This window comes from Ascaphus truei, chromosome 8, assembly GCF_040206685.1.
Source record: "Ascaphus truei isolate aAscTru1 chromosome 8, aAscTru1.hap1, whole genome shotgun sequence".
Classification (NCBI taxonomy): domain Eukaryota; kingdom Metazoa; phylum Chordata; class Amphibia; order Anura; family Ascaphidae; genus Ascaphus; species Ascaphus truei.
This window is the reverse complement of record NC_134490.1, coordinates 98,188,607-98,205,344: the sequence shown is the minus strand read 5'-3', so window position 1 is coordinate 98,205,344 and position 16,738 is coordinate 98,188,607. Positions and strand designations below refer to the sequence as shown.

The 16,738-nt window shown below is 42.3% G+C and overlaps 1 protein-coding gene across 1 annotated transcript in view; it reads left to right on the top strand.

Annotated features, from left to right (window-relative positions):
• The first annotated feature begins 706 nt into the window (after nt 1–706).
• The window catches only part of ANK3 (ankyrin 3), a 461,946-nt gene continuing 445,914 nt past the window's right edge, over nt 707–16,738 (top strand). Inside the window, 1 exon segment of the mRNA XM_075612960.1 lies at nt 707–1,801. Within this exon segment, the coding sequence (XP_075469075.1) occupies nt 1,688–1,801 (114 nt within the window). The 5' untranslated portion in view covers nt 707–1,687.

Sequence of the window (16,738 nt, the reverse complement as noted above, 5' to 3'; positions counted from 1 at the left end):
ATTTGTACTGGGGCCCTGCTCCTATATATGTACTGGGGCCCTGCTCCTATATTTGTACTGGGGCCCTGCTCCTATATTTGTACTGGGGCCCTGCTCCTATATATGTACTGGGGCTCTGCTCCTTTATTTGTACTGGGGCCCATGATTCATTAGTTCCACCCCTGCATGCTGTTGTTTTCCTCGCAGCCTGACCTAGTTAATGCATAGCGGTTGGCAAAAATCAATTTTTCATCTGGATTAAAAGAATTTGGATAAACCAGTTAACATTGCCTGCATATTAGGAGGTTTTATTGGTCTAGTGCTACGTACTGTATATGCAGACATCTGGATAAAGCAAGCAGAGATTAACCAGGCTGAACAGCATGACCTGTATACCCAATCATGATGAAAAGTGTAATACTGTCTCAAATCTAGCTTTAGTCTTTGTGTGTCTGTATTTTTCGGATCACAAATTCCTATTTTTCTAAGGTACCATTCAAAACAATGAAATAGTGAACACAAATATTTCAATTGTTTAACAGTCAATAGGTTTTAGAATAAACACCTCAAGATGCACACACACATCCATTCTGTTAACAATATCATTTTATTTTTTTGGAGAAACAAAGCACTATGCAAAATTATTGGACACAAATGTAGTTTATATTAGGAATTGAACCTTTATATAATGTCATTCCATTAATAGATGATACTTCAGGGCTTTTTATAACGCTGCTATTTTGGTTCACATAATGAATATTCAAAGGCTGCAGATGCTGAGGACTCAGGTGGTCAAAGGATATTGAGGGGATTAAAGCAGATCTCAATACAACTCATGAATCCATCATTTTGGGGTGTTGGTTGTGGGGAATATATCAAAAACAAATCTCTTTGCACCGGTGAAATCTTCCAGTGAATTGGCTGCCTGTTCCACACACCAGGAAAATCGCATCTTTCTTTTCTCTGCGGCGGTGAGTTGTAATGAGTATGGTTTTTTTTCTTCTAAAACAAGGGCGCTTTATATATCCTCCGCCTCTGAAAGTGCCATTATTCTGAGGGAACAAAAACAGCATAAAAGGCACAGTGTTAAGATATGGCAATTCATACATTGTGTTCTGCATAATGCAGCCCAGGATATTTGTGGCAATACAAATGTTGTATTTTAATTTTTTTTTATCAGCAGCAGTTATTCCAAATGGGGGAGTCTGCACCACTTCTTGGGTTAAGGGACTTGCTTCAGAGAGAATTTTGGTCCTATCCAAATGACAAATCCCATTTTTTTAGCTGCCTCCTGTGAGTAGCTTGGAAAACAAGTGGTAATGATGTGTCTTCGCATGTGCTGCTTCACTTGAGCGTTTTTCTGCATAGGAGCATCATTAGTAGCATTCCCCCTTTACTGGCATCACTTGGACACTTCCAGCTGGTGGCAGGGAGATACAGCCATCACACAGCTCTCTGCTTCAGCTGCTTCTTTTTCATTGCACTAATGCATAACCATGACTGTGAAAGGTTCAGGTATTGGAAGGTAAAGGAAGAAATGTGAACACAGGATATTTCCCAGGTTGCTGTTCCTACCCTGAGCCTGTGTGCTTGGCTTTCTGGTCCTCTCTCCATTTGTTGGACCAGCCGCTGTGAAGCTGGATAGAAGGTGCTTAAGGATATTACCTTTTTCAAGGGAACATTGTTTCATGGGATATTCGGTCTCATAATGGCTCACGCAGCATCCCAGTTAAAGAAGACCAGGGATCTGGACATTAATGCAGAGGAGGAAAGTAAAGAAAAAAGAAGACACAGGAAACGCTCCAGAGATCGAAAGAAAAAGGTAATTCATTTTTATATAATTGGATTCCTATATGTTGGATTCCTATCTGTCTTTCAGATAAACACTGTAGCATGGCTCGTCAAAAGCCTTTTTATATCACAGTTTCATGGTTTGACCATGGAAAACACCTTTCACACTGTTATTGTCTACTGCAGTGATGAGTCAGGTGGTGTGTGTTCTTTACACACATCTATCAATCATCTTAATATGAAAGACGAACAATTTGCAAGCATGTTCTTTGAAAGCATCACCTTCCTAGTATTTAGGTCCCTTTTTTATTGCGGTTGTCTGTGTGTATCTATATGCAAGAGGAAGTTACGGTTCCTTAAACATGTTTTTTATTTTCTAAATAACAGTAGGAATACCTAAAATGTTGTATTTATGATAAACCGATTGGCAAAAATATATGATGCATACCCTGCTTTTGATAACTTTAGTCTCATGATATTATGTCAATGTATCAGTTTGCTAAGCCGTTCATGATAATGCCTGTTTAATACTTCTGTAAATTTGTGACGTATAACATTTCTGGCCCGTTTTGATAATTATTATTATTTCGTTGAAATATTGATAAAACAATATATATTTTTTTGCTTGCTCTTTTCTATGTCAAATGTGACAGCTTGTGACAAAGGAAAATTAAAATGCATGTTGCTTCATATGCAGCTACGTATGTAGCTGTGCTGTGCAGTCAGGGGTAACACTAATTCCCCAATTCTATAAGTAAGGCCCTAGAGTGGTTTCACTGGCATCAGATACAATGAATAAATGTTGACCAAAAGACTGTGGACTAAACACAGCAGTCCGCTGCTGGAGGTTTTTTTATGGTCCTTTGTGATATTCCCTAAAGGTCAAATAATCCTAATTTACTCAGAGCATTGATGCGTGAGTTTCTGCAATGACATGTAGATTCGCTGCATCCTGTGTGTATCCTTTGCTTGTAGCACACGAGGCATCATGCTGGTTATCCTTCTTTTCACAAAATAAAAAAACACCTAGAAAACAATTATTTATGAACATGAACACAATGAAAAGGCTGCAGGCGCTGCCTCCTGATTTGTACTAATCTGTAAAATCAAAATGTAGAGCATGTTCCTTTATTGCAGTTACACCTAAACATACGTAGACGAGGATCCCTTTGTTACTATGCTAGGTTACATTTTTTGTGGTGGGAGATTGTATACCCACTGTATTTATTTATACTGCAGGCCTGGAACATGGGCATTCTTAGGTAATGTGTGCACATGATATTGATTGCTTTGGCTAGCAATAGTGTCAGGTCAGTCTTACTCAGTTTCCTAGGCATTTGTGCATACATTCATGGTGTTTATTGACCAAGCAGAAAATAGTAAGGAGACATTAAAATGGGTAATGGAACAGCATGATACCAGACCGTTTTGTTGTAAACACATCATTGTGCATTAAAATGTGGCTGCCATATTTAAAGTACTGGAGCTGTCCAGTACTTACAGCTGCTGAACCTATTGTTAATGTATTAATCACCAGAGTTTCTGATACGGTATATACTATAGCCAGGCGTGTGTGTATATGTGTAATTATATATATATATATATGTGTGTGTGTGTATGTATGTGTGTGTGTATATATATATATATATATATATATATATATATATATTCACATACATACGTACATAAAGGAAAGTGCACGCTCCATAGCGTATGTGTTGGTCAATTTAATAAAAATATAAAGGAGTACTAAACAGCACACACTAACATCACAGAATTAAAAGCATTTCAGGTGTGATACATATACAGAGAGAAAAAGCAAAGGATAGGCACTCCACTGTGACCAAGTGTCTATTTTTCCAAACCTTTGGAATAATAAGCACAGTGACAGGAAAGTGCCTATCCTTTTTTATTTTTATTTCTTGCTTATATACACACACTGATTTAATTTGTCTATACTGCTTGCATCAAGTGGCCCCCAGTATATGAGCACCCCATTCTGTATCACCAAACCCCAGTCATGATGTGCATCAGGCCATGAGGAAACGCACAGTAATTGTGTGTGTGTGTGTGTGTGTGTGTGTATGTATGTATGATTAGAGAGAGATTATATAATTAATATATATATATATATATATATATATATATTAGTTAGTATGTTGCTACGGTGTAATATGTAATTACTGCATGTTATGGAGTTGTATGGTGTATGGTGTATGGTTCTATGGTGTATGGTTCTATGGTGCCTGTAATGCACACAGCACTGTGAATACAATTTTACACTTACAGTACAAGGAGTCCATTCTCCAAAAAGTGCATCATCGCGTTTGTTGCACCAGTAACTGACGGAGGCCTCGGCCAGGGTGGCGCTGAGCGGGCGGGCGCGCTCACGCTGGCCGTGATGAAACACATTTATGCACTGTGTGTGGCCAGCGTGAGCGAGCGCCTGCGCATGCGCGGCGCTTAGCGAGACAAGCAAATTTGATTTGGCTGCTCGCTGATATGTCACATGAGCGGTTCGCCCAATGAGGGCGAACCAGCTACGTGACGTGAAGGCCGTGCCCCTGACACGCCCCCTCAAGCGCGCAACTGGCTGGCCATAAAATGCCCAGCACCTGACATCACGGCGTTCGAGCGCTCTCCCAACCTGGCCGCAGCCTTACAGTGAGGAGATGGCAGTGGGGTTTGAACTGGCTTCTTCCACTCCCATTCTATTGCTGTTATCACTAAGCCACTCCTCCTCAGTACTGTATGTCAGTGGAGAGAAGAACGAGGTGGTATACAGTATGTTGCATAGTGTCTTTGTCCTTCCAGCCAAGCACTGTGCACATTTCTCTGTATATTTCTAGCAGACGAGGCCTACATGTAGAACAATGCATGTTAAGCGTGCCTTTTTAATAGACAATAGACTTATTAACTGTGGTAAGAGTGCCGTCATTGTTCTCTAAGGGACAATTGAAGACATAATCTTATCAGTATTAACAATGTCTTGTGAACAATTTCTAGCACAAACTTGTACCATTGAATGACATACCATATATGAGACATTCTCCTTAAAAGAATTTCCTTTCATTACTGTTCGTTTCTATGGCATTATAGATATTGTAGAACCACCCAAAGAGTCAAAAGCAGTGACGTAAAATTATGCACAGTGTTTTATTGTAGCAGTTAATCAGATAGAAACTGCTGGGCTGCCTGCACAAAGAGGAGTTTGCTGCCACGACCTGTTTTTTGCCATTGGACATTTCCTGCATTTATTGGACTCAAAGCTCTCCAGTGTGGGGCATTAACCCTTTAGCACCCTGTTTTGCCAGCTAATTCCACTGCTACTTAGATAGCCTTTATAGTGTTGATATATACCTTTTAGGTTCAGACCCTTATCATCCAGTTTCCCTGTTACTCACTTAGGGTTAGTCGGTCTGAGTCCTGTGCCTCACAGCCTACCTTCATTCTGTTGGGATATTCAGTGACAGCTTGTCACTGTGTCTCCCAGGGACATTATTGCAGGGTTTAGGGAAGTACCAGGTGACTACGGTCTACCTGGGAACGGGCCTGTAGAAGGGGTTCCTATACCCCAAAACGTGACGTTGCCCCCCCTTGCCCTGGGCTTTTAACTCCCCGTGTTTTCCCTTTTCTTTCCCTCTCCCCTCTCCCTTTTCCCCTTCCCTGTCCCTGTCCCTGTCCTAGCACATAGTGCTTTCTTTTTTGGTCCATGTTTGACCATTTTTTGCATCATTCGTGTACCATTAAATACTTACTTTTGGCTGATCCATTTACTATCTGTTCTTTCCGTTTGAGTGCTGGGAACATTTGTGGTTTATTGATTATTTGGGAGGAATCGGTCCTCCTTGTTCCCGTTTTGCACCTATTATTTCACTTTATACAGAGTTTGTGTGCTGTCTAATACTGTTTGTTAAGTTAATCAGATAGGTGACAGTGCACAGATAGAAGAGGTAAGATGTTCACTGCTCTGAAGAACTTACAATCTAAAGAGCCCGACTTTAATGTCGGTATTCAGGATGTAGGAATCAGATCAATGCAATGTTTCGCAAATCAGAAGTGCTCAGATTGTACTGTATGAGGTATGCGAAGTCATGTACATGACATGCATGAACGAGTAAAGCAATGGGAGAGGCTTGCTTCAGTGTGCCATCCGCATGTTATCTCCCCAGCAGTACAGGGAGTGAGCCACCTGACCAAGGAAGCATGTCTAGCTAAACCGCTCTTAAGGCAAATCTAAGGCAGCCCATGTTTCTAAGCTCAGCACTTTCAGACATATGTATTTATTATTCTATGACACATGCAGACACTGAAAATACATTTTTCTTGTGAAATGAATGCATGTTTCTAGTGTGGTGTTGATTGCCGTCATGTTGTACTGTGCTCTTTTTGTATTGTGCTTTTAGGTGTCAGTCATTAATTTATTAAATAATCCCTAATTTAATAATGTTGCCAGTAACCTGGCCTGGTAAGGGGTATATACACCTAGATATGTTGTGGGTAAAACTGACGGCCTAGTTGATAAAATAAGATATTTGTGCATGTTGTAACATTATGTGAATTATCCTAAGTTTCTATATTCACGGTTTTCACTTGAACCCATGATACTCTCCTCCCTGATACTGTTGTGCTGGGTTAGCGTGAAAGTTCTCTAAAGATCTTTTATAGCACATCGGAAAAAGATACTTTATGGTTTTGAAATAAGATGTACTTAAGTAATAATCCCCGAAGAACAGGGCATTACTGGCCAATAATGCCATGTTCTTCGGGGATTATAACTATTATAGGCTAAATGTAGGCTTATTTTTAATTTTTTTTAATTTTTCATAATTATAAATTTTTGTAGTCATATTGATTTTTATCAGCATGATTGTCTACATTCTTATGCTTTTACTGCAAGTCTATAAAAAAAAATTGTACACATACACAGCCCCCTCTATATACACACACACACACACACACACACACACACACACACACACACTGCAGTCCCCCCTCTATAACACACAAACACACACTCTGCAATCCCCCTATATACACAAACACACTCTGCAGTCCCCGCTACACACTGTGCAGCCCCCGTCCTCTACACCCACAAAACACTCTGCAGCCCTCCTCCACCCTCTACACTTACAAAACACAACAGCCCCCCCCCCCCTCTACACCCACAAAACACACTGCAGACACACACACCAACAAAACAGACTGCTGCCCACTCTACATCCATAAAACACAGACCAGCAGCCCCCCCTCTACACCCACTGCAGCCCCCTGTAAACCCACACACTGCATACACACACCAACAAAACACTCTGCACCCCTCCTCCAATCACAAAACACACACTGAAGACACACACACACTGCAGCTCCCCGTCTACACCAACAAAACACACACAGCAGAAACACACCAACAAGACTCTGCTGCCCCCTCTACACCCACAAACACACACTAATAAAACACTCTGCTGCCCCCTTTACACACACAAAACATAGCAGACACACAAACCTTTCCCATCACTCTCCTGTGCGGAGCTCTCTGCAGACAGGGAGGGGGAGGAGTCAGTGTCTGGCTGCAGACAGGGTGGGGGAGGAGTCAGTGCCTGGCTGCAGGCAGGGTGGGGGAGGAGTCAGTGCCTGGCTGCAGGCAGGGTGGGGGAGGACTCAGTGCCTGGCTGCAGACAGGGTGGGGGAGGAGTCAGTGCCTTCTGTCCAATCACCTCTAAGTACAAATTTCACTCTTTGTGAATGAAACCTGAAAGCTGATTGGCTGAAAAACTTGGCAATTCCGGGCCATTACTGATTGGATAATGCCTGGAATTTTAACCAATCAGAGAGCAGGGATTTCAATAATGCCCTGAATTTACCAGCTTTAGCCTATAATATACCATATTTGAAGAAAGGTCATTGTGGTTGAATAAAGTAACTAAACGCTTAAAAATTTTTAAGACCCATAGTTATGTAGTGCTATTGTATTATTGACCTTCGGGGGCTGGAAGACACCATTTGGCCCATCCACTTGCCCGGGTCTGGGAGGGGGTCTTTTGGAAAAGCACTGCTTAGAAAATATGAGCCATGGTGCTCCCAGATATCAAAGAGAAAAAGTCACACAGTATGTTTATGTTCAGTATTTATCAGTGGTAGCATTATATTCAAAACCAACTGCAGGCATCCCTCAATACAGTAGCAACTCAATATACGGAATTGGAGTATGACGTAACTTTTGCATTAGGATTTGAATCCGATACGTCATGCTAAATTCACTCTTAAATAATTTTTCCTGTGCTCTTAATGCCACTGTTTGTCACATGTCGGACACGCGCTGGATTTCATTCTCAATAAAAGGAAGTGAAGATGTCAGGAAAGATTACCTTGAATGTAAAATTACAAGTTTTAAGGTGGTTTGAAGGAAGTGAAAAACTTCGCCAAATCCCAAAAGCACTAGGGCTGCTACCTCTACAGTGGGAACAATACGCGACCATAAAAAGAAAATAAAAGCAAGTTCTCGAGCAGCCTCAGCTTTAACTGCTACTAAGTTGCCTCGTAATAGACGTTATGTGATGGGAACTATGGGAAGACTGTGAAGTGTATGGATCGAAAGATCAGAACCTGTGTAATATGCCGATGAGCACCATGATTATTCAGGAGAAAATAAAAAGTTTGTTTGAGGGTGACTTTAAATTGAAGTCCATATTGGTGTACCATTCTAAAATCCCAGGGCTATGAAGGGCCACCCCAAGCTTAATCTACCTGTGATTTGGTGATCGAACAAGAAAGCTTGGGCGACTGTGATCTTTGTTCAGAAATGCGGCAGCACCCCACTCAGCAGTGACCTGGTGGGTCACCTGCAGCTGCAGTGACAGCTGCCTGGTCACTGCGATCCTTCCTCTCCCTGCTCCTGTCCGCACCGGAAGTCGCTCTCAACTTCCGGCCAATAGGAGGATGGAGCTTTGGATCGGCGCACGCCCCAAGGTAAGAGCAGAGAGGCACCCTCTCTGCAGGGATCTTTCCCGCACGTGCCAACAGCTCCCTCAAAAATTATATTAAATCAGAAGTGGGGGTGTGGGTGTAGGTGTGTGAGTGGGAACTTGAGGGGGAGGAAAAGGGGGAGAAACGAGAGATAGGGAGAAATGAGAGATGGGGAAGGGGGGGGGGGGAAGACGGTTGGTGTTCCCCAGAATTTCACAATCTAATTCTAGGGTTCCTTAACCAAAAAAAGGTTGAAAACCACGGGTCTGGAGCCATTTCATATTTTGAGTCAGGTTTGGAAATCCTTACTGATAATGATTCCAATCGCGCATGTAGCCTTAAAGTTTCAAGAGGAGTTAATGATATGATTAACTGCTACAAAGAGCTGTGGAAGGAGAAGAAGCATTAAAACAGCGGTCTCTGGATGCATTTATTTTACAAAAAGTCTCTTAATTTGCGAAGTAACAAAGGCGGAGAGAGCTCCTCCGCTGGTAACAGAGTCTGAGGCAGAACATGATTCACAGGGAAAGGCAGACGCTCCTATTGCCTTTCTTCTCATCAGTAAACCCCAATCCACCACGTCTCCCTGCACCTCACACCCAATCCGCACATCTCCTTGCACCTCACACCCCAATCCGGACATCTCCCTGCAACTCACACCCCAATCCCCACATCTCCCTGCACCTCACACCCCAATCCCCATATCTCCCTGCACCTCACACCCCAATCACCACATCTCCCTGCACCTCTCACCCCAATCCCCTCATCTCCCTGCACCTCTCACCCCAATCCCCACATCTCCCTGCACCTCACACCCCAATCCCCACATCTCCCTGCACCTCTCACCCCAATCCCCACATCTCCCTGCACCTCACACCCCAATCCCCATATCTCCCTGCACCTCACACCCCAATCACCACCTCTCCCTGCACCTCTCACCCCAATCACCACAACTCCCTGCACCTCACACCCCAATCCCCACATCTCCCTGCACCTCACGCCCCAATCCGGACATCTCCCTGCAACTCACACCCCAATCCCCACATCTCCCTGCACCTCACACCCCAATCCCCATATCTCCCTGCACCTCACACCCCAATCACCACATCTCCCTGCACCTCTCACCCCAATCACCACAACTCCCTGCACCTCTCACCCCAATCACCACAACTCCCTGCACCTCACACCCCAATCCCCACATCTACCTGCACCTCACACCCCATTCCACCACATCTCCCTGCACCTCACACCCCAATCACCACATCTCCCTGCACCTCACACCCCAATCACCACATCTCCCTGCACCTCACACCCCAATCCCCACATCTCCCTGCACCTCACACCCCAATCCCCACATCTCCCTGCACCTCACACCCCAATCACCACATCTCCCTGCACCTCACACCCCAATCCCCACATCTCCCTGCACCTCACACCCCAATCACCTCACACCGCAATCCCCACATCTCCCTGCACCTCACACCCAAATCAGCAACGTTTGGGATAAGTGTACAGTGTATTTTTATTTATGCAACTTGTATATCAGGGCTACACTTGTGTTTATAATGTTAGAGTTTACATAAAGCAGATATAGCACATAGAAGGTATTTGTCACTATACAGAATTCAAATTCATAGTGCATAGTTACCTGTCCTGTTGGCATGTATACAGGTAACATAGCTATAGTGTCAGAGGATATATCTATTTAAAATGTTTACACATTAAATAAAAGTAGATGTTTTCACATACCCTCTGAGATACCGTACTTTTAATGCTTTGCCTAATTTCGTGTAGAAGGATACATGTGTTTGGTTACAGGACTATTTCCATGTAATTTGGATATGAGAATGGATCTTTACAATACTTAAAAGCTGCTACCTGCAAAAACACTATAATTGTGTAACTTAGTGAATATAGACAGAACATTACATTCACTGTAATGCCTCAAAGTAAAGTACTTCGATTAACATGCTGACATTAGGTGTAAAACACTGCAGTAAAACTCTTTAAATAATGAATAGTGTACACACTTTCATTACACAATAATGCTTGAAAATATTCTGTGCCTTTTTATATGATCTACCTCCAAAAAAACCTGTGGTAATTCCAAAGCTATGATTGCCATCAATAAGACGACACTAGCACATGTACTGTAGATTCAAATCACTCCTCTTTCCTACATTTATGTCTGAAAAGTTAACGTGATACTACTTTGTTGTAATACGATTTGGTAAGCGTGTATCCTAATCAATATACAAGATGAGAATAGGTTGAACTTGATGAACATATGTCTCCTTTCAACCTCATCTACTATGTAACATCATCTAGCTCCTGTAACTTTCAGCTTCACCCAATTGGTTTATTATTTCATGTTCCTATTTGATATGAATTATCTTGTACAGTAGGTTGCATGTTGTCCCTTTTAAAGTGTCTTCATATCCTAACCCAAGGGGATATTGTTACTCTGCAACCAGTTACTGTTCATTTTAAAATATTTCACCCAGATTCATCAGATTTGTGATTTTTACAGCTATTAATATTACACATGCTGTTGATGTCTGTTGGCTTCTCAAACTGTTGATTCTACTGTACATTGTTTTTTTTTTAATTATATATGTATACATAATTATATATATATTTTGCATATTTTATATTTGCTTATTATGTAGCTTGGGCATAAATACCTCAATGTTTTTATTTTATTTATAAAAACGTTTTACCAGTAAGTAATACATTGAAAGTTACCTCTCGTTTTCAAGTATGTCCTGGGCACAGAGTTATAAACATGCATGGTTACATTAAAAGAACAGGGTTATACAGTCAGTTTACAGACATTTCATGGACAGATAGAGTTGGAAAATTGGGTACAGGGGATAAAGGGCTTGTGGGTTTCAGATTGAAATAGAGCAGCTTTAACATCACCAAACATCTGGCTGTGCGCCTTTGTGGCAACGCAGATGTACATTGTGGTGGTTGAGATTTAATGCAGCTGTGATAACAAAGTTCTTTGTGTCCTTTTGGCTCATTAATATTCCAGTGGGTGGGGTTGACGTTCCACAAAGTACAAGCAAATGTTAACCCTTAGCACACTTTTGCTGTGCAGAGGGGAGCAGCTCTTGGGGAGCCCCATCAGGCTGTCTGCCTTTGGGGCAACGCAGATGTACACTGGGGTGGTTGAGATTCAATGCAGCTGTGAACTGCTGCATTGTCTATATGTCCTTATACTAGAGCTATATAACTTGTTTGAGTCATCACTCATTTTTATTATAATTTGTTTTTTTATTTGGTTAATTTCAACTTACCAACACTTTTCAAAGCCACCTTTTCATACTATACTCTAATGTCATTTTCCCACAAGGACATACAAAGAACTTGTGATCACTGACTATTGATGTTTAATTGATCCACCACCAGTGCATCCAATTAAAATGTGTCGGGGTAATGATGTGCCCAGCTGCTGCTCTTCTGTACAAGGTATCTCAGGTCAAGCGATATTAACCTCTGGTTGACAATGAGTGAACTGCAATGAGAAGACTATTTATGTCTGTGCGCAATGAGAAGACTATTTATGTCTGTGCGCAATGAGAAGAATATTTATGTCTGTGCGCAATGAGAAGAATATTTATGTCTGTGCGCAATGAGAAGACTATTTATGTCTGTGCGCAATGAGAAGAATATTTATGTCTGTGCGCAATGAGAAGACTATTTATGTCTGTGCGCAATGAGAAGACTATTTATGTCTGTGCGCAATGAGTAGATTTTACAAATAGTATAGAACAGTAACCGAGCATATTGTCGAGCAATCAACATTTACTACAAGGACCACCTTTTTCATATAGAAGGCTGCATAATATATTCTATAGTTTTGATGTTTATGCCCCTTGGCTGATCATAGCATTTTTTTTATATTTGCAGCAATTATTTGTATTATACAATTATTATATTACAGTAAGTTGTTTGTCTCGAAAGCTCATGCATATGGAAATATTAATATGTTTTTCTTATATAGCATTGACATTGTGTGCAACGCTGTACATAGAAATGTTGTAGGCATAATGAGTTGTTGCCCTGTAGAGCTAACAGTCTAATTTTGGTGTCCGAGGAACAGAGAAATAAGGGGACTTGAACAAAGCGTTGACTCTCATGGATTTGTACATGGCTCTATTACTTTAAAGTCAGTATCATTGATTTCAGATGTAGTGCCTTTACTGACTTAGCCACTCCTCCAGGCTGTGTATCATGTCATTGGTCCAGTAGATTAATTGTAGGTTCCGATAACTTTTAGTAGACTATACTATGTTGACTGCTTTGGTAAGGACTGAAAAAGGACCAGTTGCCTATCTAATTAATATTAATATTACTGTACATAGAAATGTGATCATATTTGTATTAATTGTAGGTCCATGTGAGGTTTTTCAGCAGTGGTTGGAACACTCAATATGTTGAAGGGAGAGATGAGGACAAGAAAGTTGCTGGGAATGGAGGAGTGGAGGAGTGGAGGAGTGGGAGTGGGGGAGTGGGGGAGTGGGAGTGGAGGAGTGGGAGTGGGGGAAGAGTGTTTGTTGGACCAGGGGGTTGCATAGAACAGTACTACAGGCAAAATTAACTTTGAATTTGACTTCATACAGTGCTACATCTTTGAAGTCAACTTCAAAGTAGAACTGTAGTAAGAAGTTGACATTGATTTGAACAAGGAGACCAGTTTTGCATTGGATATGATGTGTATATGGATAGAATGTCATTTTCACAAAAAAAAACTCTCTCTCTTTATTGGCTTAAGATAGAAACCTGATTTTAAAAAGTTTTTATGTAGCTTAAAAAATATGACACTTGAAAAAAATATGTATTTCAACAACTCTTTAAATGACTTCTGCAGAATATAATTGGTTACATATACTATACTTGGTTGATCCTGCACAATAATGTATTGTCTATTTTTCCTTCTACCTTGGTTTTTTTCCTCTGCTTTACTCAGGAATTTTATCTAACACTTCCGCTGCCCTTCTGTTCCCTGATCACAGGGGTTCGCACTCCTTTGACCCTTATGATGTTTAGAGAACGTGCTATTTTTGCTCATTTTCTAGGGATAGATCTTGTTCACTGCTGAACGAGCTCAAAATGAAAGTGGAGGGGACACCACTTCTGTTTGCGTCATGAAGGGGCTGGCAGGAAACACGCGAACGATACCCAAGGGTTCTTGTGGTGACTATCTCGGAAATGCTATGGCACTCTTGCGCCTCTGGACTTCTGGCACTGAAGATGTTAAAAGGCATGTCACTTACAGCAGTAACCATACAAGACAGATGGGAGAGGGAGTGGCTCAGTGAGTCAAGACACTGACTGGCACTGAGAGTTTGAAGCAGGGGAACCTGGTTCAATTCCCGGTGTCCGCTCCTTGTGACCTTGGGCAAGTCACTTTATCTCCCTGTGTTTCAGGCACCACAAACATAGAGTGTAAGCTCCACGGGGCAGGGACCCGTTCCTGCAAAATGTCTCTCTAAAGAGCTACGTTAACTAGCAGCGCTATACAAGAACATGCTATTATTATTATTATCTAAGGTATTAGGCTAATTTGACCTAGCATTGTCAGTTTGCAATTTGCGTAGTGGTCCTACCGTATGCAGCATTTTTAGGAATTAGGGAGGAGTTGCATAACATACAAGTTATGAATGTATTCAATTCTATATATGGGTCATTTTTATCTTCCTGATTGAAGATGCTATAAAACTCTCATCTTAATCAATGTAAGACATTTTGTTTATGAACAAGTTCTTTAAACCTCAGATAGACGCAAGCAAAGGTGCATTTTCCAGAAGCTTTATTACTGTACTTGCTTCATGCCTAACCCCCTCTGTTTATAAATGAGGTTTAGTTTGGGATCCAGTGACTCCTTGTATTGATTTGGGTAATGCCACTCTATGCCATGTTTATTAAATGGTGCTTAGCCGTAAGACACCTTATGACCTATTCCTTTCTGTTGTCCATAAGGGGCATTACAGCTTAGCGCTGCTGAATAAGACTGGGCTTTTATCATACTGTGACTCTTTCAGACAGGGACAACACCATAGAGGAATTGATTATGATATATTAATCCGCCCACCTTACTCACTTTCTCATACTACCTGTGAATTGCTAAATATTACAAGCATGTAACTTTTCTAGTCAAATAGATGAATGTTAACAGCCAATGATAACACACAACTTTGTCAGGATTGCTACAACTTAATAATGTAGTATGATTTGTATAATATAACATTTGCAATACTCGTGTGCTATTTCCTTCTTGGGTTTGCAGTTTGACAGAGTATATTTAATATTTCATGAATGAATATTAAAGAGCAATTAAAGATATAATGCAGCTATTTCCCTGCATTTTTCAGCAGAATTAAGAAAAAAAATAGTCTTCAAGGAGAATTCATGAATATATATAGTACCTAGTCGAGTACATTTAAAGCACCATGACTTTAAGGATGTGCCTTCTCTTTACTGCTCTGAAAAGATTACAGCCCCATGGAGGATATGACTGCCCTTGGAAATACAGTAGGGGCCAGTTGTTATTTGTAGAAGAAGATTAATGTTGACATTGATGCATATATAGAGGTGGTCATTTGACGACATGACCCATAATTGCTGTGCTATGTAGAGATGGTCCGTACTACAGCTTTTTCTCCAGGCCACAGTGGAATATAAGATGTTGCCCTCTTGAATGCTAAAGGCACATCCACATTGAAGACCCATCTTGCAGTGTATGGGATAATGGAAAGTTTAGTTAAAAAAAGATGTAAACATGTCTCTCCCCACAATACTTTGCCTTGTGGCTGTGGATGCATTGTGGGACGTGACTTTGGAAGCTCTAGCAGTGACTGACCGCTATACTACCATGCTGTCTGCACATGCTGAGGTGCAGTTTGAGGCCTTAGGCCTCGGTCCCGCTGCGCTCGTTGGCGCGGGCGGCCACACGCGAGTTCCCCACCAGCAGGGGAATCCTGCTGAGCCGGTCCCCCCTGGCTGCACAGCTTGCTACACGCAGTGGCGCGTCAGCCACTAGGGGACACAAGAAAATGGTGATCCCTAGCGTTGACGCGTCACGTGGTGTGGCTGTGAGCCAATGGGGAGGGGAGGCTTCGGGAGGAGGAGAGGCTTCGGGGAGCGGGGAAGAGTGTGGAGTGAAAGCGTGCGTGCCTGTCTGTGTGTGTGTGTGTGTGTGTCTGAGTGCGTGAGTGCCTGCCTTTGTCTGTGTGTGTGTCTGAGTGCGTGAGTGCCTGCCTCTGTCTGTGTGTGTGTGTCTGAGTGCGTGAGTGCCTGCCTCTGTCTGTGTGTGTGTGTGTATGTGTGTGTGTGTGTGTGTGTGTTGTATGTGTGTGTGTGTGTGTGTATATGAATGCATGTGTGTGTGTGTATACCATCAGCAGCTCCAGCCCGAGTCCGTGGAGGGAGGGAGGGGGGGAGAGTAGCGGGTCCCTCCGCTCAAGCCACGCCCCCCCTCCCTGTCAATCCTCCCACTCCCGCCCACCTCCCGCTCCCTACAGACCGCATATCGCGGCCTGTGTATCTCAGCGCACCGCCTGTCTGCAGTGCGGGCGCGCTGACTCTGGGAGCGGGGCCTTAGCCTTAGGCTTCGGCCTCCTTGAGGGGCGGCTTTTGTCCCTGCAGCACACACCATAGTGGGCGCTGCAGCAGGCAGCGGGGATCTGGCCTTACTAAGCATGTGTTCTTCCCACAAGCTCGAGACACAATACTGGGTAGCAATAGTTTGATGAGCAGGCGACACGATTTATTAATTAGGGGTTTGCCAAACAAATATGTTCTAGCAGGGGGTGCACAATGGTAAAACGATTTGGAATCACTGCCCTAGATGTATGTAATTGAAGGTTGTACAAGTTCAAAACATTAAGCCTATGAAACAAATGAAACCTTTTATAACATGATTTGCACAGTAAGTTTCTGTCACCCTATAGAAGTATAGCTACTGTGTATTCCATACCATTTTTAAACGTATTGC